This window comes from Danio rerio, chromosome 7 (genome assembly GCF_052040795.2).
Source record: "Danio rerio strain M-AB ecotype USA chromosome 7, GRCz13ab, whole genome shotgun sequence".
Taxonomy (NCBI): Eukaryota; Metazoa; Chordata; class Actinopteri; order Cypriniformes; family Danionidae; genus Danio; species Danio rerio.
Window position 1 is genome coordinate 78,515,072 of NC_141027.1, and position 26,429 is coordinate 78,541,500.

General features: G+C 38.9%; 1 protein-coding gene across 2 annotated transcripts in view; it reads right to left on the reverse strand.

Moving 5' to 3' along the window:
• Window positions 1–287: 287 nt before the first annotated feature.
• The window catches only part of LOC101886560 (sodium/potassium/calcium exchanger 3), a 59,759-nt gene continuing 33,617 nt past the window's right edge, over window positions 288–26,429 (reverse strand). The window contains exons 6-18 of one of the 2 annotated variants that reach the window (XM_087262414.1): window positions 25,166–25,250; window positions 24,094–24,197; window positions 22,295–22,369; window positions 22,185–22,210; window positions 22,047–22,100; window positions 14,136–14,278; window positions 12,054–12,220; window positions 11,748–11,940; window positions 7,763–7,929; window positions 7,559–7,673; window positions 7,193–7,305; window positions 6,727–6,792; window positions 288–3,415 (exon numbers count right to left, since the gene is read on the reverse strand). In XM_087262414.1, coding sequence (XP_087118540.1) covers window positions 3,305–3,415; window positions 6,727–6,792; window positions 7,193–7,305; window positions 7,559–7,673; window positions 7,763–7,929; window positions 11,748–11,940; window positions 12,054–12,220; window positions 14,136–14,278; window positions 22,047–22,100; window positions 22,185–22,210; window positions 22,295–22,369; window positions 24,094–24,197; window positions 25,166–25,250 — 1,419 coding nt within the window. In that variant the 3' untranslated portion in view covers window positions 288–3,304. The remainder of the gene's footprint in view (window positions 3,416–6,726; window positions 6,793–7,192; window positions 7,306–7,558; window positions 7,674–7,762; window positions 7,930–11,747; window positions 11,941–12,053; window positions 12,221–14,135; window positions 14,279–22,046; window positions 22,101–22,184; window positions 22,211–22,294; window positions 22,370–24,093; window positions 24,198–25,165; window positions 25,251–26,429) is intronic. The other variant, XM_087262415.1, reaches the window with a different exon arrangement.

Sequence of the window (26,429 nt, forward strand, 5' to 3'; positions counted from 1 at the left end):
GATGATATACTTTCTTGACTGTTTCTTAAAGTTTTAATTTAATATTTTTGTGCTTTAAAGCACGAGTAAGATATTTAATTATATATTTTTAGCAGTATTTAAAATAACATTTAAAGTTAAAACTGCATTCCAAATGTGTCACCACAAATACAAACACACACCTTTCAATTGAAATGACAGTGATGACATTTTGGCAGTGCACCTGACATATTTCAAAGACAATTATTACATAAACGTGCATAAAAAGATGTACTTAAATCCTACTTGAGTAAATAAAATACATCAAATTTCATCAAACTACATTTATTAAACTATAGAGTGTTCTCATTATCTTTTAATATCAGTAACATTCAGTTGTCTGCAGTCATTGGTACTTAAGTATATTCTTTTAAAATATGTATTTTCAAAACACGTCACAACTCATATTCACAGAACTAATAATATTCAGCACACATAAAGATGTGCTATTGTGTACTTCTTTTTCACAAGAGCAAAGAGAAGCTACCCACATAGAAATCGGATATATGGCAATATATACAAATAACATATATGACATATAAGTTCATGTTTGGATTTTACATTTATAATATGTCATATATGCACCACATACTTTGAAATATTACAAAAATATCCACTTTAATTTTTTTCATCCATTGCAATTACTAATATGAACATATATGTTCAAATATAATAGCTATAATTCTAAAATATATCTGTATGTGTGTTTATGTATGCATATATGACAGACAGATAGATGTATAGGTAGATGTGTAGGTAAGTGGATTGATGGATAGATGGACGGACAGACATAAGAGTCATTTATATGTATGCATATATGTTAAACAGGTGGATGGATAGATGGATGGATGGATGGATGGATGGATGGAAGGAAGGAAGGATGGATGGATGGATGGATGGATGGATGGATCGATAGATAGATAGATAGATAGATAGATAGATAGATAGATAGATAGATAGATAGATAGATAGATGGATGGATGGATGGATGGATGGATGGATGGATGGATGGATGGATGGATGGATGGATGGATGGATGGATGGATGGATAGATAGATAGATAGATAGATAGATAGATAGATAGATAGATAGATAGATAGATAGATAGATAGATAGATAGATAGATAGATAGATAGATGGATGGATAGATAGATAGATAGATAGATAGATAGATAGATAGATAGATAGATAGATAGATAGATGGATGGATGGATGGATGGATGGATGGATGGATGGATGGATGGATGGATGGATGGATGGATGGATGGATGGATGGAAGGAAGGAAGGATGGATGGATGGATAGATAGATAGATAGATAGATAGATAGATAGATAGATAGAAGGATGGATAGAAGGATGGATAGATAGATAGATAGATAGATAGATAGATAGATAGATAGATAGATAGATAGATAGATAGATAGATAGATAGATAGATAGATAGATAGAAGGATGGATAGATAGATAGATAGATAGATAGATAGATAGATAGATAGATAGATAGATAGATAGATAGATAGATAGATAGATAGATAGATAGATAGATAGATAGATAGAAGGATGGATAGATAGATAGATAGATAGATAGATAGATAGATAGATAGATAGATAGATAGATAGATAGATAGATAGATAGATAGATAGATAGATAGATAGATAGATAGATAGAAGGATGGATAGATAGATAGATAGATAGATAGATAGATAGATAGATAGATAGATAGATAGATAGATAGATAGATAGATAGATAGATAGATGGATGGATGGATGGATGGATGGATGGATGGATGGATGGATGGATGGATGGATGGATGGATAGATAGATAGATAGAAGGATGGATAGATAGATAGATAGATAGATAGAAGGATGGATAGATAGATAGATAGATAGATAGATAGATAGATAGATAGATAGATAGATAGATAGATAGATAGATAGATAGATAGATAGATAGATAGATAGATAGATAGATAGATAGAAGGATGGATAGATAGATAGATAGATAGATAGATAGATAGATAGATAGATAGATAGATAGATAGATAGATAGATAGATAGATAGATAGATAGATGGATGGATGGATGGATGGATGGATGGATGGATGGATGGATGGATGGATGGATGGATGGATGGATGGATGGATGGATAGATAGATAGATAGAAGGATGGATAGATAGATAGATAGATAGATAGATAGATAGATAGATAGATAGATAGATAGATAGATAGATAGATAGATAGATAGATAGATAGATAGATAGATAGATAGATAGAAGGATGGATAGATAGATAGATAGATAGATAGATAGATAGATAGATAGATAGATAGATAGATAGATAGATAGATAGATAGATAGATAGATAGATAGATAGATAGATAGATAGATAGATAGATAGATAGATAGATAGATAGATAGATAGATAGATAGATAGATAGATAGATAGATAGATAGATAGAAGGATGGATGGATGGATGGATGGATGGATGGATAGATGGATGGATAGATAGATAGACAGACATACATAAGTCATTTATATGTTACATATATGACATGTATTTCATATATATAATCCAAATATGAACCTGTAATATGCATCATGAATATGTAATTATATGCATCAGATTTCTATATGAATATCAACAACAATAGCAACTGAACAGTGGCAGATTTTAATGCTTTTTAAAAGAAAAATATCAGCATGTAAAATAGAAACGACACAAATTGATGGCAATTCATAACTATTTTATGTTTATGTGTTGGATTAGAGGCTGAATTATAAGAGTTCACACAATCATAAGCCTTTTTGTTTGCGTCGTACATTTTTATGCAAAACAGATCAGACAAATTTGCATGTAAATGTATAATGTTTTCCTGTCAGGTCATTTCTATGAACAGAAATCATATTCATCAGTGTTTCTCATTCTCAATCTTAAACCTGATGTTATGTGAACGTTTACCACCATAAATTACTATGTTTCTATTAAAGATTGAAGCTCGAATGGTGATTTAATTTGGTTTAATTAAGTCAATACTTGTTAATTATGTTCACTTGGACTTGACTTAAATCTGTGCACATTCTCCTGTCAAGTTTATTACTTTAAGTAGATCACAACGTTGGCGTTTGCACATTTTCCCCCGTTTTGTGCATAAGCCATGTTCACAAAGACCAGATCCTCTGCTTTTATAACTGTTTTTGAAGCAGAAATGTTCCTTTGGCTGCTACATTACACACCACCCAAGATGTAGTACCTGATCTACAGTATAAACCAGTGAAGCATCATCTAAAGCTGGCCGAAGAGGATGGAGCAGAGCAGAAAGATGGAGTAGAGCAGCATCAGGCCCAAACCCAGCCTCCGGTCCAGCTTCCAGCCATTCAGATGGACACTCAAGACCTGAAGGAGACACGCACGCACAATGTTAACACTGCTTGTGTGTGTGTGTGTGAAATCAGCATGCAGTACTTTCTGGATGCCTTGGTAAAACTTTATATTAATGAATGGTTCATGCATGAGCAAATGGTTGATGAATCATTCATAAAGCACTGACTCTACATTAACAGACATTAGTAAGCAGTTTATAATGCTGCATGCCTGTATAATGGGCTTAATTGACTGTGTTTATGTTAACTATTGCATTATTTACAAAGCAGTTATTTAAAAGTAGCTGGTGGATTTTAAGCTCATTCATAATAGGCAAGTAACTGATTAATAAACCATTCAAATGAACATTTATATATATTATTATTGTGTGGAGTTTGCATGTTCTCCCTGCCTTCGCGTGGGTTTCCTCCGGGTGCTCCGGTTTCCCCCACAGTCCAATGACATGCGGTACAGGTGAATTGGGTGGGCTAATTTGTGTGTAGTGTGACTGTGTGTGTGTGGATGTTTCCCAGGGATGGGTTGCGGCTGGAAGGGCATCCGCTGCGTAAAAACCTGCTGGATAAGTTGGCGGTTCATTCCACTGTGGCGACCCCGGATTAATAAAGGGACTAAACCAACAAGAAAATGAATGAATGAATATTATTCACTCGTTAATAGTTCATTTGCATGTTAATAAATGCATTATTAACACAACTAAATCCAGGTTTGTGACATAATCTAAAGTGAGGACTATTTAAGCCTTATAAATCCTTTGTAAATGACAATTAAAGGCTCATTTATATTCCAAAAAGCAAACGAATGCTGTTTGTGCCAGTAGATGGCGATGTCTGTTTTCCTACCGGCATATTTTAGGCAGACGCCTTGCCGATTCACAACAATAGTGTTAAAGTCTAGATCGAAAACGCAGCCGGCCGAAAGTGCGATATGCACATCAATATAGCAGCATTTAATAATGACACTGTATAACAATAATTAATATGTTTTGAGTACTGTGACCATTGGGTTTAGGATTGGGGTGGGGCTAGGTGTTAAAAAATACAATTTATTGGGTAATTTAATAGATAACAGAAATAATACTCAGTACAACTACTGTTTTACCTTACTGTGACGGTTGGGTTTAGTGGTGGGGTGGGGGTAGACATTAAAAAACATAATAAATGGGAAATATATAGGAAAATATAAATAATTCTAGTTAACTTCTGGCTGCAACCATATCCGATCTAGCAACAACCAGCAATAATGTAACCTAAACATCTCTGAAAAGGTGTCAGCATCATTGTTTAACTACAACAATGTAATTTTGACCCTAATGTTAATTTCCCCGAAGTTAATGGATCTTCCAAAACTCCCTTTCTATAAAATAGTGGATTACACAGTAAATACACACAATTGACATTTGTCATTGATATTTGTGTCGAAATCATAGACTGTAAAATATATGGACGTAGTGTCCGTGACGTCACCCATAGGTTTCTAAAGAGCGCAAAAGAAGCCACAAGTAGGCGCGGCCAACCGTCGCCATTTTGTTCGCGCGTCATCACACCCACGGCGGGATACCAAACAAGGGCAAAGAGGCGGAGAGTGAGGCGGAGCTATAGACACCTGCTGGCATTTAGCTTGGACCTGGCTCAGACACACTTTACTTTGGGAGAAACGCTTAATACTTTATCACCTGTGACTCGTTTGTGTTCTGACCACATGTGCTTGGCTGTACACTATATCAATAAAGTGTTTAGACTTTTAAAAACACTGCTGTAACACACTGAGCTACTATTGTTCTTATGACGTTTCTCAACAGGAGGAAACCGCGAATCACTTCCAAACACTTCAGATATAGTCTGTGTTAGTTAATGTAAGACTATTGATGAAATCCAGCATAACACTGTATGACAACGCTTCAGATGACTGATCTAGAGCTTACAGCTAATCAATCCGTCAGTTTTAAATATAAATATAAACGATCTTAAATAAAACAAATACATGTATAGAGATGGTATATAAGTATATAACTTTACTCACATGGGAAACGGAGGCCAGGTTAATGGTTTGTGAGCACAATTAAGTGCACTCAGCATGCCATGCCATCTAATAATTGTAGGAAACAAGTCCAAAAGGCAACTGACTATGTAAAGCCACATAAAACAACACAGAAATACGATAAATATGCCGAGTTCAGTGGCTAATCTGCCGGATTCAGCTGAGGTGACGGCGACCAGCGAGACCTAGCTGTCACTCAAGTGGCCACGCCCTTAATTATGCAAACCAAATATAACTTAATATAAAGGAAACGGATGAGTTATAAAAACATTCACCCCCTCACAGTTGTCATGAAGGGTGATATTAGCTGTATTAACCAAAATCTTTTTTTGTACCAGGCTGTAAACACCTTTTTTTCTGCTGTAAAGTTGGCCATTCTAACAGTGGGCTCAATTGAAATTTGCTCTGTTTTGGAGCCAGGAGCGGCCAGGACTAGCGGAATTTCAGATGAATTGCAGTTTTAGTTACTTCCGTATCGGCTTCCTGAGGGAGAGCGGGAGGTTGCCGCTTGGTCGCAATGAGCGACTGAGAAAAACTGTAAGTTGTTATATTAAAGCTGTCTGAATGCAAAGGTTCCCGTGTGTATTGTTAATTAGTGATCTGGGCAATTCCAATTTTTGGGTGTGAATTTTCCAGAAGCAAAAACTAAATTTTGAAAACAGTTTGATTGACAACAGTCATTCTAGAGCAAAACTTGGGAAAACCAGGAGTGTTGATAACTATGCTTGTAGTTGAAGTCAGAATTATTAGCCCCCCTGTTAATTTTTTCCCCAATTTCTGTTTAACAGAGAGCAGATTTTTTTTTTCAGCACATTTCTAAACATAATAGTGTTAATAACTCATCTCTAATAACTGATTTATTGTATCCTTGCCATGATGACATTAAATAATATTTGACTGCATATTTATCAAGACACTTCTAGACAGCTTAAAGTGACATTTAAAGGCTTAACTAGGATAATTAGGGTAACTAGGCAGGTTAGGGTAATTAGGCAAGTTATTGTATAATGATGGTTTGTTCTGTCGACTATTGAAAAAAAATTGCTTAAAGGGGCTAATAATATTGACCTTAAAATGGATTTAAAAAAATTAATAACTGCTTTTATTCTAGCTGAAATAAAACAAATAAGACTTTCTCCAGAAGAAAAAATATTATACGAAATACTGTTAAAATTTCCTCGCTCTGTTCAACATCATTTGGGAAATATTTAAAAAAGAAAATCTCAAAGGGGTGCTAATAATTCTGACTTCAGCTGTGTATGTTGTGGTGTTGTGTATTTGCTCACAGTGAGGAAGACTGATGCCAGCAGGAGGACCACAGAATACACCAGACCCTTATTATTGATGAAGACCTGACAAACGACACAGAGAGCCATCAGACATCATCATCTGCACAGTGTGTGTGTGTGTGTGTGTGTGTGTGTATATGTATATGTGTGTGTGTGTGTGTGTGTGTGTGTGTGTGTGTGTGTGTGTGTGTGTGTGTGTGTGTGTGTGTGTGTTGTGTTGAGTGTGTGTATGTGTGTGTGTGTGTGTTGTGTGTGTGTGTGTGTGTGTGTGTGTGTGTGTGTTTGTGTTTGTGTGTATGTATATGTATGTGTGTGTGTATATGTATGTGTGTGTGTGTGTTGTGTTGTGTTGTGTTGTGTTGTGTGTGTGTGTGTGTGCGTGTGTGTGTGTGTGTTTGTGTGTGTGCGTGCGTGCGTGTGTGTGTGTGTGTGTGTGTGTGTGTGGAGTAAACAAAATACTCACCGCTGAGCCGTGATCTACAACCAGAGTCCTCAGAGCCCAGGGGAAGCCCAGACCCAGCAGGATGTCAAAGATGTTGCTGCCGATGGAGTTGGACACGGCCATGTCCCCCATTCCTGAATCACAGTAAGACAGTAAAACAGTAAGAGTTTTTTCTGTCCACCAAAAATGCACTGTGATGCATGCTAAGACCGTGCCAAACAGAGAGGCAGAGATAAAATCCTCACAGTTTTCATGCACACGGAGGTTTATCAGTGTTCCAATTGTATGTGCTAAAAATCTGCAGATTTCTGCGCGCGCAGATTCCGTGTGCGCCTAGGTATTAGTAAACAAATAATACACACATATATCAGACTGATCTGTGCATACCTTGACGAGCAACGATGAGGCTTGCCATGCAGTCGGGCACACTGGTGCCAGCAGCCAGAAACGTGATTCCCATGATGTAGTCTGGAATATCGAGGGTGTAACTGATGATGGTGACCTGCATACATGATCAAACAAAGCTGATCAGAAACACTGGCGTATTCAATAGGAGTGACTGGTCTGGATTTATTTTTAGCTTGATCTTACCATCCACACCATGAGGTAGGAGAAAATAGCAATCCATAAAGTTGAAGCAATGAAGGTGATCATGAACCAGCGGTGCCAGCGTGGCAGGATGCAGTTCGGTACAGTGAAATACAGTAAAACACCCAGCGGCCAGGACACCAGCCACTTCAGACGCGCACTGCAGCCCGCTAATGCACACACAAACACAATACAGACATGAAATGACACGCTTTAAATGACATTTTAGGGACAATTTAACAATAATGAAGGTATATTACAAAATGAATATAACAAATTAAATAATAACCAAATAACTGTGTTTTAAAGGGTCATGACACCCCCCACTTTCAGTTCAAGTGCACCTCAGAATTTTTTCAAAAGATGCATTATTATGGGCGGAGCTCCACGATCAGAGCCAGGAGTTGGGCGTGGCCAGCAGAACAGGGGAGAAGGAGGGGAGCGAACAACTGTTGTCAGTCGGCTCTCAAAATGAGACACAAACCGTGAGGAGTGTGGTGGTTTTTCCTTTCTTCAATAATCAGCAAAGTCTAATGGTTTTGATTTCAGAAGAGTTCTTTATTGTCGACAACAAAGGAGATTTTTCAGGAGACCCCCAGTAGCATCTCTGCCTGAAAATTCTGTCTCACTGATGTTCTGGCCTGCTTATATACTCTTTCGCAGCTGCTTTTCACATTGTTAGATTAGATTAGATTAGAGTCAACTTTATTGTCATTACACATGTACAAGTACAATGCAACGAAATGCAGTTTAGGTCTAACCAGCAGTGCAATAGCAGCAAGTGCAGGATACAGGAATAAGTTATAAAGTGCAGTTATGGAAAACTATAGTGATATTTACAGATGGATGTACTATCAACATTATATACAGGTTGGATAAGCTATGAACAGATTTACAATATATGAATATATGTGCAGGTTGCTATCAATAATCAGTAGTGTGCAGATAGATAAACATGATTACAAGTGTATATGTTACAATATATGAATATATGTGCAGGTTGCTATCAATAATCAGTAGTATGCAGATAAATAACCATGATTACAAGTGTATATGTATAGTGGGTGTGTACATAATTACAAATGCCCATATGCAGTGGGTATGCACAGTTCAATAAGTAAACAGTTCAATGTGGTGCAGTGAATGTGCAAATTTTAAATGTGCTAATGTTAAACAGTGCAAAAGAGTCAGTGGGGGGCAAAAGAGTCAGTGTGGGGCAGAGTTCAGGAGGGAGACAGCTCTGGGGAAAAAGCTGCTCCTCAGTCTGCTGATTTTTGGTCTACATTTGTGTTACATTTGTAACACAAGATCCTAACTAGTTTTAACCCCCAACCCAAACCTGCTTTACCATATATCTTATCCATCAATACTTAACTGTTTCCACATGTGTTGCTCTATTCTCATCCATTTCTTGTGACACCTTAGTTGTTTACTCAGGCCATCTCCCCTTTCTAACTCTACATCGTACCTTAATTCCTCTAATGGTATGTAAGTCTACAAGCAGATTATACACATACAATTTGAATATATAGATTAACCTCGCACTTTAAAGAGTATAAAATCCACTTCAGGAGACGCATGATTTAATAGTTTACAAAGATAAAATGCAAAGAAATAAACAGTAATTTAATGTTAACAGTGATTTAAATTTAATTAAATTTGTTGCTCGTTATTTCATATACACATAACCACAATTTGTTATATCATTATAACAATAATGGTGTTCATATAAACACTTTAGAGGAGGACTTTTCCCCTCCTCAATCCCCGGGTCTGAATGCAGACTCAGTGCAGCAGGTCTCTTGCCCTGTCTATTTGAACCATTAGCCCTGCTGGTAATCTGGAGGATTTAGGTGAACACAGCAGCACGGCGATGTGTCTAAATGTGAACGAACTCCTGATAAAAGACAACGTCCGCCATTCTCCAATTCTCGTGCTGCTCTCCCGACAAAAAATGCTAGCAGCACACACACAGCTTTGCTGTATCAGCCCTGACAGTATCACAGCGAAAAACATACAACAAACCCTGTGGATCATGGAAACAATCACATACGAGCCTTCATGAATGGCTAAATACTGAGTGGAGTGAGACGTGGACCCGGTCTCACCCAGTCATCAACGTAGGATCTCACAGCTTAGCACTGGCAGGTCTGTCTTGCCTTCGGAAAGCACGCGCAGTCATGAATAATTAAGAAGCCGGCTCTTCTCCGCTATGAATAATAATGAGAAACCGACGCGTCATCTTTGCACTTGCAGTTCTGCGATACTTCACTGATTTTGATCCGGCCCAAAAATCAATTTAAACCCGGAAGCTGAAATTAGCTGACAAAAGCTCAAAATTATCCAGTTTTCCCCACAAATAAAGCTGACAGGTGCTAACATTGTCTTATCTGATGCTCAACACACACAAATCTGTTAATATATATTAAAAAAAAGTACTCAAGGGTTTCTTGAAACTTTAATGCACGATTTATTTACTTGATCCATTTGTTTATAATAAAATAATGGAAAAATTGAACAGTGCTGGACAAAAATTAATTGCATCGAAAATCGGTTGACAATCACACACTGTGAATTATCAAAGACGCGATAGAATCGAAGATTCTTCAAATGACACATGTAAAAGTTATAGCTCAAATGAAAGCTCTTGCCGGTGCTCGTACGGTTCAAGCATTCTTTCTACTGAATTATATTCACATATCAAACAGTTGCTGAATGAATCTTGGTGTTTCCATGGCGCAGAAGTGAAAACAATACATTAATGATCAATAAGCAGCCCAAGATAGCACAGACAGCTGTCATCTCTCACCTTATGCTGTGCGCTTCAGGGCCGTTTCTCCTCTGTTTTTGAGCTGATGTGCATAAGTAATCCTTTTATATGTCTTACGTGCTCCAAACACACTGAATTATGTTTGATCAAACAAAAGAATAGTGAAATATGTAAACAATGATCGCTCCCTGTGGCTTGTACAGCACCTCTCATCAGTGGGAATACAATAACTTTTGCACAGATTATGGTGGAGACATTTCTCTTTTTTGCTATGATTACAGACGTGTGCAGGAACCACCAACATTAATTACAGCACGCTAGACCACACAGAACCTAAAAGGTACACTTTCACATTTGAGTTAAAAATATAAAAGCGCCTCTTTTTTTAGGAGTTTATTATAACACAGACGACATATACAGATATTTTAAACACTTTCAGTTGTGTTTTATGACAATTCAAAGGGTTTAAAATGATACCAAATTTTTGCATTTACACTTCTGCATGTGGATTTGAGAAGCTTTTAAATTCGGGTGGGCAAAATCCAGGCGGAAATCCCCAAATAGCAGCAGAGTTTAACTGGTTGTTAACAGCACGTGGAAAATAACAGTTTAAAGCAGTGGTCACCAAACTTGTTCCTGGAGGGCCGGTGTCCTGCACATTTTAGTTCCAACCCTAATCAAACACACCTGAACAAGCTAATCAAGGTCTTGCTAGGTATACTTGAAACATCCAGGCAGGTGTGTTGAGGCAAGTTGGAGCTAAACCCTGCAGGGACACCGGCCCTCCAGGACCGAGATTGGTGACCCCTGGTTTAAAGAATATAATCATTATTTAGATGCCGTTACACATCTGAAACAGGCTTAACATTATTAAATACCCATGAGGCACTTGTGACTTTATTAGTTAATAGTTAATAACAAATAGATATACTACGTATTTTTGGCTGTAGACATAGTTTGGACAGATCGATTCTTCGTATAGTAAAGTCATGCAGTGTGAAATCCCCTAACGCTGATCCATCTTGCAGTGTAAACAAAGCAGCGACAGAACGCTAGCCCAGATAGTCATGCAGAGTGAAAACATCTGTGACACGACTACTTTAAAAAACCTGCAGTCTGAACTCTGCATGAAGTGTTTCTGATTCTCCTTGGTCTAAACAGAGTAAATGCAAAGTAAATCAAGGTTTACACTATCATACAGTGGTTTGATGTACTGACCAGGGATACGGAGCGGTCTGAAGATCTGGTCCTCGTCTTCATCCTCTTCCTCAGGCTGAGTGTTCTCCACCTCCAGCTTCACTCCTGCGTCCTCCAGCGTCTGCTGCGCGTCAACATTTCCACCGTTCACCATTCCCCTGGAGCTCTTCACCGAGCCCCGGCTCGTCCTGTTCTCCTTCAGCAGCCTCTGTCTCTGAAAACAACACAGTCACAATTACAACCACTGACTTTTAGATTTCCAGTCAGAGCTTGAATTCTTCATAAAGAGTGGAAAACAAGGAATGAAAAAAGAGAACCGGTGCTGACCTCGCTGATGAGCATGCGTCCAGCCATGGAGAGGCGTGTGCGCGGAGAGAAGTGTGGAGTGATCATGACGCGCAGGCCAGCCTCTGGGAAGGAGAGCTGATGAGGCCTTAAGATGAGGAGCTCGTCCACCATCAGCACTGAAGAGTCCTGAGCAGAGCCTGCGGGAGCTCAACACACACACGCACACACACACACACACACGCATGCATGAATGCACAACACACATACACAAGTACATGCACGCACAAACACATGCACACATGCACAAACGAGCACGCACATACAAACACATGTGCACAAACACACACACACAAACGCACGCAAAACCACATATGAACGCACACATGCAAAAACCCACACACAAACACGCACGCACACACACACACACACAAATGTGCACGCAAACGTATGCAATGAAAAATGTAAACATGCACGCACCAACGCACATCAGGCACGCACACATATGCACGAATGCACATAAACACACACACACACACGCACAAATGTGCACGCAAACGTATGCAAGCACAAATGTAAACATGCACGCACAAACACACATCAGGCACGCACACATATGCACGAATGCACATGAACACACACACACACACACACACACACACAAAAGTGCATGCAAACGTATGCAAGCACAAATGTAAACATGCACGCACAAACACACATCAGGCACACACACATATGCACGAATGCACATGAACACACACACACACACACACAAATGTGCACGCAAACGTACGCAAGCACAAATGTAAACATGCACGCACAAACGCACATCAGGCACACACACATATGCACGAACGCACATAAACACACACACACAAATGTGCACGCAAACGTATGCAAGCACAAATGTAAACATGAACGCACAAACGCACATCAGGCACACACACATATGCACGAACGCACATAAACACACACACACACACAAATGTGCACGCAAACATATGCAAGCACAAATTTAAACATGCACGCACAAACGCACATCAGGCACGCACACATATGCATAAACACACACACACACACACAAATGTGCACGCAAACGTATGCAAGCACAAATGTAAACATGCACGCACAAACACACATCAGGCACACACACATATGCACGAACGCACATAAACACACACACACACACAAATGTGCACGCAAACGTACGCAAGCACAAATGTAAACATGCATGCACAAACACACATCAGGCACACACATATATGCACGAACGCACATAAACACACACACACACACAAATGTGCACGCAAACATATGCAAGCACAAATGTAAACATGCACGCACAAACGCACATCAGGCACGCACACAAATGCACGAACGCACGTGAACACACACACACACACACACAAATGTGCACGCAAACGTATGCAAGCACAAATGCAAACATGCACGCACAAACGCACATCAGGCACACACACATATGCACGAACGCACATGAACACACACACACACAAATGCACAAACACACACACACCCACATCACTACAAACACTGCTACTGCACCACTAAAGTGCTACTGTACAGGCACTATTTGCACTTCAACGATTACTTCACTTCCAGAATGAAGATTTTCAGATTTTTGTCATCTTTTCTCGCTTTTTGTCATCTAAAATTTCATTAAAAATCTTTTCTTCAGTCAGATTGAAAGAAATGAAGCGTTTGTGTTGAAAACATGCAGGATATTTCAACATAAAGTGAATTCTTATGGCGCCCAATGGTTTGATTTTGCTAATTGCAGTTTGAGTGCAGAAATGTTCTGAGCTGAGGAATAATTTCTTTAAAAACAAAAACATTCAGTGTAAAGTCTTTTTGTTGAAATAATACTTTTTCTTATTAAAATGGCTGATGATTCCGCTAGCTAAGACCCTTTAAAGCTGCACTGAAACTGCAATTATGCCCAAACCCTTGTGTTTCTAAATAAACCTTCATTTATTTTTCACTGAAGGACGAAAGAAATGAACAACTCGGATGACAAGGGCGTGAGCAGATTTACTTAATTCTGGGAGTGATCTAATCCTAAATGTACAGTATCAGTGCCATACTGTATCTCATGCTGTCCAATACCTTTCCTCAGCAGCACCATGGACGTGTTGCCGTTTGCTCCCACTTCTTCCGCCTCTTTATCTCTGGATGTTTCTCTGCGCACACAACACTGACCTGGACCACCACACGATCTCTGGACAAAACTGGCAAGCTGACTGTTAAACCTGTGAAGAAGAAGATCACAAGGCAAAGACATCGATCAATGAGTTCATGTTTCTGAGAAACTACTAAACCACACTAATATTCATTTCACTGCAGCCAGGGCCGGATTAACCAATGGGCCTCATGGGGTCAGGCCCAGGTGCCCGTGCGAGGGGAGAAAAAAAAAGCAGATTTCGGAGTGTCTTTTTTAGGCTTAGTGCAAATAGCGCACCTAGTTGGAATAATCTATTGACGGTTTATGCCCATCAATGCCTGATTGACAGAGACAAGATGAGTAAAGAGCAGGATTACAGCGGGAGTGGCGTACCTCGTAAAGCGCACAGCATCATCTTTTGACGCAATCGATCATCAACCCGGTTCGAATCCACCATCTGCTAAACTCGTGCTACTTTTTCTCTCCACATTACATATCAGATTGTAAATATATATTTTTTTTAACAGGGAGGAAACATTTTTTGTAAATAATGCAAATGTGTATATATATTAGGGATGTAACGGTATCAAAATTTCACGGTACGGTAATACCTCGGTATGAATGGCACGGTACGGTATTTATTGAATCATTTAAAGGAAAAACAAAACTATTGAAGAGACTCAAAAAAAGTGCTAGAATGTTCAGGTTACCTCAACACTCAACAGATCAATGACATACAAATGATCTATCTGTAAACTTTCAGGAACAGGAACTTAAATTATTCAATATTAATAACAAAAAATATTAAACCATGTAAAAAAAAACACCACTCGTAAGGACAAGCCTTGAGTGAGATAGAGGTCTCTTGGTGGTACAAGTCAATGTCTGCATCAATCTGAGCAGTGTGCTGTGTTCTGCTGTCCCCTTGACTAAAAGAATCCCCATCATGTTAGTCGTATTCCCCGACTTGTATTTCAGCACAGTCTGGCAGTGCCTGCATACCCTTTTTTTCTGTCACCTTTTCTTGTTTCGTTTCAGAGAGAAACTGAAATGCTTTCACACATCTGATTTAAAACCCGCTTTAGGTTCGACCATTTTTAGCTCTCTTTTTTGCCGCTACTAGCAGCACCCTCCATTTATGCATTACTGGATCTGTAGCGGCAACAGACCGCAAAGGATGATGGCCAAGCCTGGGCTGATGAAAATTGTAATTTCCGCTACCTCCCATTTGCTCCATTCGCCTGAGCAAACTTTTCACCAAAAGACCTATGATTTTATTGAGTCACAACCATGGTAATATTGAAAGAAATTGCTATTTCGGTATGACGGTATTTACAATATTGTTACATCCCTAATATATATATATATATATATATATATATATATATATATATATATATATATATATATATATATATATATATATGGGTTAGGGTTACTCATTCATATATATATATATACACACACAAGGTGGGCCATTTATAATTTATATGGATACACCCTAAAAAAATGGGAATGTTTGGTGATATTAGCGTCTTGTTTGCAGCACATTAGTATATGTGAGGGGGCAAACTTTTCAAGATGGGTGGTGACCATGGTGGCCATTTTGAAGTCGGCCATCTTGGATCCAACTTTAGTTTTTTCAATAAGAAGAGGGTCATGTGACACATCAAATGGAAGGGCATCCACTGCGTAAAACATTTGCTGGATAGGTTTGTGGTTCATTTTTGATTAATAAAGGGACTTAGCCAAAAAAAAAAAAAAGATGAATGAATGAACGTTATGCAAAGCATCTATACATTATTAATCATTTTAGGCATAACATTGAAATGTGTGACGAATTAAAAACTTGCATACATTATTCATAAAATACACTTAAGATTTAGTATAGAAATTATTTTAACTTACAAACTGCAAGATTGGACAAACAAATAAGTGGCAAGCCACAAAAAAAAAGTTAAACGAGATCCACTAATTAAACTAAATTATATTCATTTATTCATTCAGTTTCTTTCTGCTTAGTCCCTTATTCATCAGAAGTCGCCACAGTGGAATGAGCCGCCAAGAATTCCGGCATATGTTTTATACAGCGGATGCCTTTCCAGCTGCAACCCAGTACTGGGAAACACCCATACACACTCATTCACATTCATACACTACGGCCAATTTAGCTCATCCAATTCCCCAAAAGCGCATGCGTTTGGACTGTGGAGGAAACCGGAGGAAACCCACGCCAACACTGGGAGAACCAATGACTGTAAAAAATATGGACGACGCGACAGCCCCTTTTGCCATTGAACGCCTTGAGGGCAAAACGCCTGCTTGACGGGCACAAACTGTCGCAAAAGACTGCTGAAATTGGAGCCAGACATGCGCAGAAGGACTGTCTGATGGAGCCAGAGGAGGAGCCGCGATAATGAGCGGAGTCGAGCTTCCAACCAAACGCTTTATGTAAAATCAACCACGCCCCCCGAACTTCTCACTCGACTGCCGGTGTCTGCACTATAACAAACGCTCACTGATGTAAACATAAGCACTTACATTAAAAAAACACAATAATATACGGTTTAAAAACGGTGTGATGTAAGCTGTTAAACTTTAATAAAAGCAATACATGATGGACTGCAGAAATAAACGATCTTTTATACACTCTAGCCTGAATATGAGCACAAATAATATATTCTCTTATTGTTATATTTGTTGTTGGTATTTGTTATCTTCATAGGGGTAGAAATAACACTTGTAAAATATGAACAATAACATATAAACAACACATACATTTTTAGAAAGGTTTTTATTTTTAATTAGCCATCAACAGAACCCAAAATATAGCCTACACACCATAACGATTTACCATGCGGGAACAATCGTGCGTTTAGAAGATAAATACAGCAAGATTACTAAATATCAACAGGATATTTACACATCCCAACCCTGCAATTTGTCAATTTGTGCAAAAAAACTTTGCACTATTAATACAACGTCTATCTGCTGTAACATCACTATTGTTTATTCATTTTCGCTTGAATTGTTTATTTATTAAATTTTTTTGCCTCCGTTTTCATTTGGTTTATTCGATGCCTTCATTATATCTGGCAACGAGGAATTTACATTCATTTTAATGTTAGCTGGAGTGTTCAAATAAAACGCCAACAGTAAATGATGTAAATAAATAATATCTAACATTTACAGCTCTATTAGGTTATATAAGATTCGATTTCAAGAACGTTATAATGATTTATAACAGCAAATTCAGTAGATCACTTAATAACATGCCAAAACTTAAAATGCAGAGACGTCCTATAAAGCAAGTTCAAATAACCTTACAGGAGATCAACGTGGAGATTATTATTTAAACACAAAGAGAATTACTGCTAACGATCTCCTGTATACCCCGTACTTAAATGGGTTTATTTTATTGTGCAGTTTTATTGTCATTTTCGTATTTATTATTATTATTATTTAATACTTGTGCAATCGATACAGGTTTATTGTTTTTATTTTGTCCTTTATTTAAATAATTGCTATGCTGTTTGCATCTTTATTCAAAGGTTAAACTCAGTGATACACTTTGCGTTCACATAGTAGCATGCGTTTGTTGTTATATCAACAAAAATGGGTGTAATAACGTTAACAAATGTGAGGGTTTTATATAATGAAGATTCAATCGCGCCAGCTCCGGGCATCAGCGCATAACCTAGTCGCGGCGTCGCGGGCTGATTCCGGCTCGCATGCGGCAGCGCCTGCTCGCTCGGCCCCCGCATCTGGCTCAATTGACTCAGGCTGGAATCGGGCAGTAAGTCCAGGCATCCGCAGTAGGTCCAGCAGAGGTAGTCAGTCTGAGGGGTAAGTCTCCGGCAGGCAAGAACTGGCCCCAGTGTATTTTGCTATCTGGGTGGCTAGGCGTGTATTAGCAAACTAATAAAGCCCGAAAAAAGCTCTGACCTTAGCGAATAAACAGTGTTCCACCAGATCATGTATGTCAGAAACTGTAGTTTACTGCTGAACTCATTTTGTCATAGTAAAATATCACAGAAATCGAGTAATAACACTTCAGTCTTCTGCCGAAGCTCAGACGCCGCGCTTTGAGAAACTGTCAATCACAGCTGTCAATCACGATGACACGCCCAGCATTAAATTACTGCTAAAAACAAACTGTTTACAAAAATGAGGATCTGCACCTATTTCAGCACAATAATCAGTGCCTTAATCGACCAGAACCATCTTTCGGGACATTTTATTGCAAGTGTAATTAATTTTTTTATTTGGGCTCAAGTCTCCTTCATTAACACGGAGGAGGCGGGCTTTATGACTTGTACTGCAGCCAGCCCCCAGGGGGCGATCTAACGGCCGAGACCTTCACTCAAACGCAGGCTTGCGGCACACTTGGGGAGAACATGCAAACTCCACTCAGAAATGAGTCCAACCGGGACTCAAGCCAGTGACCTTCTTGCTTTGAAGCGACAGTGCTAACCACTGAGCCACCGAGTCACCCACTAAATTAAATATCAATGTCAATAAAAAGCATTGCACATATATAATATATAGATATAATCTTCAAATCCCTACTGAAAAAAACAGCTTTAACCAGCCTAGGCTGGTTGGCTGGTTTTAGCTGGTTGACCAGGCTGGTTTTAGAGGGGTTTTGGCCATTTCCAGGCTGGTTTCCAGCCATTTCCAGCCTGGTCTTAGCTGGTCAGGCTGGGAGATGACCAGCTAAAACCATCTTGACCAGCCTAGCCAAAACCAGCTATGTTCAGCTTAAACCAGACTGGTTAAGCTGGTTTTAGCTGGATTTAGCTGGTCATTTTCCAGTCTGACCAGGAAATGGCTAAAACCCCTCTAAAACCAGCCTGGTCAACCAGCTAAAACCAGCCAACCAGCCTAGGCTGGTTAAAGCTGTTTTTTTCAGCAGGGATATCTCCATATTGTTTTCTCTCTCTCTCCTATAAACAACAAATCCATCAAAACACAGCACACTCTTTATCTTTTTACATACATACATTTACATACATATCTACATGAGATAAATATATGTGCTATTCTATACTATCAACATGCAACCAAACATTCTTCAGTTTCCCTCCTCCTGCTAAACAGAGCAGTGGTGTTTATCTGAGGCTTCGACAGCTCAAGTCTCACCAAAGGCCTTAAAAGGTGTTTAATGAAGAGATTGTTGTCATCTAGAAGATTCTTATCTCTCTGTAGAACTCAGCTACTCATCCAGACTCATTCCTAAACAACAAATGAAGCATGCTCCTCTCGCTAGCACTGATGCAAGTCATGTCGCACATTAGACTGCTCTCACAATAATCAATACAGATTATAAGCAAAAAGCTACTGCTAGTATGCTGCTACTATGTTTAGCTAACATGGATTAGCTTGTTGCTGCTATGTTTATCACATTGTTTGCATGAATTAACATGTTATCAACATGTTTAGCATGAGGGATGCAAGGTTAACACAGTACAAATATGGTTAGCTGATTAGCATGGCTAGCAAAGTCATTGTGAATTTGCTTTTATGGCATGTAGCTAACATGTTTTAGCTGCTGTTACCATGTTTTTAACATCATCATTATTTAGTTTGCTGCTACCATGTTTTCCTTACTGCTATTATGAATTAGCTTGCTGCTACTATGTTTATCACATGGTAACGTGTTTAGCATGATGGTTGCAAGGTTAACACTCTACAAATATGGTTAGCTGATTAGCATGGCTAGCATAGTCATTGTGAATTTGCTTTTATGGCATGTAGCTAACATGTTTTAGCTGCTGTTACAATGTTTTTAACATCATCATTATTTAGTTTGCTGCTGCCATGTTTTCCTTACTGCTATTATGAATTAGCTTGCTGCTACTGTGTTTATCACATGGTAGCATGTTTAGCATGAGGGTTGCAAGGTTAACACTCTACAAATATGTTTAGCTGATTAGCATAGCTAACATGGTCATTGTGAATTTGTTTTTATATCACATGGCTAACATGTTTTAGCTGCTGTTACCATGATTTAACATCATTATTTAGAATGATGCTATCATGTTTACCATATTGCTATTATGAATTAGCTTGCTGCTACTATGTTTAACACATTGTTTGCATGAATTTTCATGTTGGTAGCATGTTTAGCATGAGGGCTACAAGGTTAACACACTACTAGTATGGTTAGCTGATTAGCATTGCTAACATGGCCATTGTGAATTTGCTTTTATAGCACATGGCTAACATGCTTTAGCTACTGTTACCATGTTTTTAAAATCATCATTATCAAGTACGGTGCTTCCATGTTACCATATTGCTAGCATGAATTAGCTTGCTGCTACTATGTTTATCACATTGTTTGCATGAGCTAACATGTTATTAGCATGTTTAACATGAGGGTTGCAAGGTTAACATGCTACAATTATGGTTAGCTGATAAGCACGGCTAACATGGTCATTGCGAATTTGATTTTATTACACATAGCTAACATGTTTTAGCTATTGTTAATCTACCATGTTTTTAACATCATCATTATTAATATGCTGCTACCATGTTTACCTTATTGCTATCATGAATTAGCTTGCAACCACTTTGTTTATCACATTGTTTGCCTAAATTAACATGTTGGTAGCATGTTTAGAATAAGGATTGCAAGGTTAACACACTACAAGTATGGTTAGCTGATTAGTATTGCTAACACAGTCATTGTGAATTTGCTTTTATAGCTCATGGCTAACATGTTTTAGCTACTGTTACCACGTTTTTAACATCATCATTATCTAGTATGGTGCTTCCATGTTACCATATTGCTAGCATGAATTAGCTTGCTGCTACTATGTTTATCACATTTATTGCATGAGCTAACATGTCATTAGCATGTTTAACATGAGTGTTGCAAGGTTAACACTCTACAAGTATGGTTAGCTGATTAAAATAGCTAACATGGCCATTGTGATTTTGCTTTTATAGCATGTAGCTAACATGTTTCAGCTACTGTTGCCATGTTTTTAACATCATTATTTAGTATGCTGCCACCATGTTTATCATATTACTAGCATGAAATAGCTTGCTGCTACTATGTTTATCTAATTGTGTGCATGAATTAAAATGTTGGTAACGTGTTTAGCATGATGGTTGCAAAATTAACAAGCTACAAGTATGGTTAGCTGATTACAGTCATCGCTAACACAGTCATTGTGAATTTGCTTTCATAGCATATGGCTAACATGCTTTAGCCACTGTTACCATGTTTTTAATATCATAACTATTTAGTATGCGGCTACCATGTTTACCATATTGCTAGCATGAATTAGTATGCTGCTACTGTTTATCACATTGTTAGCATGAATAAACATGTTGGTAGCATGTTTAGCATGAGTGTTGCAAGGCTAACACAATACTAGCATGATGAACTGATTAACATGGGTAAAATGGTCATTATGAATTTGCATATTCCTACCACATGGTGAATATGTTTCAGCTACTGTTAGCTAGCATGTTTAACCATTTGCATTTAGTAGCGTGCAACTACCATATTTCCAACATTACTAACATGAATTAGTACACTGCTACCGTCTTTACCACATTTTTCGAAAAATTAGCATGATGCTACGATGGTTAGCACACTGCTCGCATGCTTAGCTAATTGTTAACATCTATTCAATATGTTTATCATGTAGCTATCATGGATTTGCATGTTGCTAGCATATTTATACCACATGGCTAATATTTTTTAGCTTATGTTAGCATGTTTTTTAACATATTAACATGTTCCAGGTTAATTACCTTGCAAAACATAAGTCCCTACTATAATAAAGCACACCTAACCAAGTCTTTGGACAAGAGAGTGTGACGAGGAGCAGGATTATACTCACTTCATGATGAGGATATAGACTCCATACATAGAGATGAGAAGCATAGATTCCCACCTGTAACAGTACATCATAGCATTCAAAGATTAGCATTCAACCACCACAATATAAGAAGATATTCACTTTCTAATGCTAACTTACCACACAACTCTTTCATCAAAGATAACCTACAGCAGAAGATAAACAGAATAAGAGTAGAGCTACTATCTTCATGGCTTAAGATTGTATTGTACATACACAGACACACTGACCAGAATCAATGCCAATACTGAGAAGATGTAGTACAGAGAGTCTCTGAACAGGGACCACCAGGTAAGGACCACTGTCTAGGACACAAATGAATATATATTACGTGCATACAGTATATTACTGAATAAACACTCACTGTAGTGTTATGAGTGGCCAATAATAAACTTATTTACGTGCTATTTGTGTTCAGTGTGATTCCAAAATGAACTGGCTAAAATTTTAGGTGTGCCTCTTTTAATTAGGGCAGGGCTATCAGCCATTTGGGGAAGGGCTATCAGTCCTTTAGGGCGGGGCTATCAGCCATTTGGGGAAGGGCTATCAGTTATTTAGGACTGGGCTTATCAGTCCTTTAAGGGCCTGATTATCAGTCATTTAGGGCAGGGCTATCAGTCATTTAGGACGAGGCTGTCAGTTACTTAGGGCGAAGCTATCAGTTATTTAGGGCGGAGCTAGCAGTTATTTAGGGCGGGGCTATCAGCCATTTAGGGGGGGCTATCAGTCATTTAGGGCAGGGTTATCAGTCCTTTAGGATGGGGATATCAGTCATGTAGGGAGGAGCTATCAGTCATTTAGGGTGGGGCTATCAGCCATTTAAGAAAGGCTTTCAGTCCTTAGGGGCGTGTTTATCAGTCATTTAGGGAAGGGCTATCAGTCCTTTAGGGCGGGGCTATCAGCCAGTTGGGGAAGGGCTATAAGTTATTTAGGACTGGGCTTATCAGTCCTTTAGGGCGTGATTATCAGTCATTTAGGGCAGGGCTATCAGTCATTTAGGACGAGGCTGTCAGTTACTTAGGGCGAAGCTATCAGTTATTTAGGGCGGGGCTATCAGCCATTTAGGGGGGGCTATCAGTCATTTAGGGCAGGGTTATCAGTCCTTTAGGATGGGGATATCAGTCATGTAGGGAGGAGCTATCAGTCATTTAGGGTGGGGCTATCAGCCATTTAAGAAAGGCTTTCAGTCCTTAGGGGCGTGTTTATCAGTCATTTAGGGAAGGGCTATCAGTCCTTTAGGGCATGGCTATCAGTCCTTTAGGGTGGGGATATCAGTTATGTAGGGAGGAGCTATCAGTCATTTAAGACGGAGCTTATCAGTCCTTTAGGGCGGGATTATCAGTCATTTAGGGCAAGGCTATCAGTTATTTTGGGCGGAGCTAGCAGTCATTAAGGGCAGGGCTAATAGCCATTTGGGGAAGGGCTATCAGCCATTTAGGGCGGAGCTATCAGTCATTCAGGGTGTGCTTATCAGTCCTTTAAGGAGGGGCTATAAGTCCAGTAGGGTGGGGCTATCAGTGTGTGTCTCGTTCTGCTCTGAATGCGTCCATTCACCAATTTTCCTTCATTTTGATAGCAACGCCTGTCTTTCAGCAACCCAATCAGTTCCCAAAAAGTTAAATCATGCATTTTTTTTCTCAATTCAGGACTGTTTCAAGTGGATGTACATCACGACAGTGGGAAAAATTGACTATATAATACAGGGATGGGCAAACTTGATCCTGGAGTACCAGTGTTCCTGCAGACTTTTGCTCCAACCCTAATCAAACACACCTGCCTGCAGCGGTCTAGTGATCTTGAAGACACTGATTAGTGTGTTCAGGTGTGTTTGACTAGTGTTGGAGAAAAAGTCTGCAGGAACACCGGCCCTCCAGGATCAAGTTTGCCCATCCCCGATCTAATCCAATCCTTTTTATGACGACTCTAATATTCTAATTTATTCAACAGTTACTTTTTTATGATTCTGCTCAAATCTAAGCTGAGAGACATGTGCATGATGATATGTGTATGCTAGGATCATTATATCTACCTGACGGGCAAAGATGCCACACACACCAATAATGACCAATATATTGAAGACGGCTGATCCAACTATAGTGCCAACGCCGACATCTCCCTTTGTGATGAACACACCTGCCAGTCAAGCACATGAATATGTTGGATATGATCACACACTGAATTATTTAACCATTTTTTTAAACCAATCTGTGGTATAAATCATAACATAATAATTCAAAGCCTCCAAATTTCCAAGAAAAGCATGCTTTACACAATTCTATATATGCCGTATATAAACAGGTCTATTATTATAAACATAAAAACATTCACTTTCATCTCATGGTCCATGCGTGTTGTTTTAATAAACATCAGAATAACATATTATGTACAGACCCTACTGAAAAAAACAGCCTAAACCAGCCTAGGATGATTGGCTGGTTTTAGCTGGTTGACCAGGCTGGTTTTAGAGGGGTTTTGGCCATTTGCAGACTGGTTTCCAGCCATTTCCAGCCTGGTCTTAGCTGGTCAGGCTGGGGGATGACCAGCTAAGACCAGCTTAACCAGCCTAGCCAGGCTGGGAGCCCAGCCAAGCCCAGCGATGTCCAGCTTAAACCAGACAGTAAAGCTGGTTTTAACTGGATTTAGCTGGTCACTTTCCAGTCTAACCAGCTAAAACCAGGCTGGAAATGGCTGGAAACCTGCCTAGAAATGGCCAAAACCACTCTAAAACCAGGCTGGTCAACCAGCTAAAACCAGCCAACCAGCCTAGGCTGGTTTAAGCTGGATTTTTCAGCAGGGGATTCATTTATTTTGTGAAAACACATCAATCTGTCATCAAGGCAATTAAGATAAGACTTCTATAATGTATAAAATAATGGTCCGTTAGTTAATGTTACATCATGTATTTACTAATATGAACAAACATGCATTAGTAAATGCTGAACTGTCATTAATAAATCCTACACATGATTTTTCATAGTCAGTGTTAGTAAATACAATAACTAATACACCATTGTTTTAAAGGCAAATTACTTCTCGCATGCTCACATCTTACAGGTTATGAAATAATAATCAATCAAGCGTGAGTTTGAGGGTGAACTGACCAATTAAGGAAGTAAACAATTCAGGAGCTGAACTTCCTGCAGCCATGAAAGTCGCTCCGGCCACATCTTCACTCAGCTGCAGATTCTGATGAAGAGCATCACTATTAATCATGAGTTACAAGCAATGATGTGCTACTAACAATGCTTTCTTTAACAGTTCATGCCAATCCTAATTTAGCATGCAATTACATTTCCAAAAATATGACATTCAGTTCATACTTCAGCTTGCATGATTAAATGCAAGTCTTCTTCACAATGTATGAGCAGTTGAAAGCAGAAGTGTGCATACACTGTATAAAAGGCACATCACCATTTAAAAAGTCAGATGTTAATGTGACTAAACTTTTTCTCTTTTAGGTAAGTCAGGATGATCACATGTGTTTCTGTTCTGCTTAATAGCAGAATAATGAGAGAGAGATGTTGAGAAATTGTTATAACTCTTCTTGAAAGTCAAGTTTACACACAATAAGATTATTCTGCCTCTGAAAAAGCTCAGATGATGATGTCAAGCTTTTGGAGGTTTTTGATTGGCTAATTGACAACATTTGAGTTAATGTGAGGCACAACTGTAGAATAGTGTTGAAGGAAAAGCTCAAACACACTGCTTCACTGTGTGACAACATGGGAAAATCAACAAGCCAGAATCAACAACAAAGCCAGATTACAATGAGCTAAATTACACTGGGAAAAAGACTAATATTGGAGACATGTGCTGTGCTCTGATGGAACTAAGATTGAACTGTTTGGCCATAATGACCATTTGGAGGACAAAAAGGAAAGCGCACAAGCCTAGAACACCATCCCAACTGTGCAGTATGGGGGCGGCAGCATCATGCTGTGGGGCTGTTTTGCTGCAGGATGGACTGGTCCACTTCACAGCATAGATGGCATCATGAAGAAAGAACATTATGGAGAAATACTGAAGCAACATCTCAAGACATCAGCCAGGAAATTACAACTTGGCCACAAATGTGTCTTCCAAACAGACCATGACCCTAAGCACACTGCCAAATTAGTGAAAATGTGCTTTAAGGACAACAGAGTGAATGTTTTGGAGTGGCCATCACAAAGCCCTGATCTCAATCCTGTAGAAAATTTGTGGGCAGAGTTGAAAAAGCTTGCGCAAGCAAGACAGCCAACCAATGTGACTCAGCAATTCTGTCAGGAGGAATGGGCCAAAATTCCTGCAAACTATTGTGAGAAGCTTGTGGAAGGAGACCCAAAACACTTGACCAAAGTTATACAGTTTAAAAGCAAAGCTAAA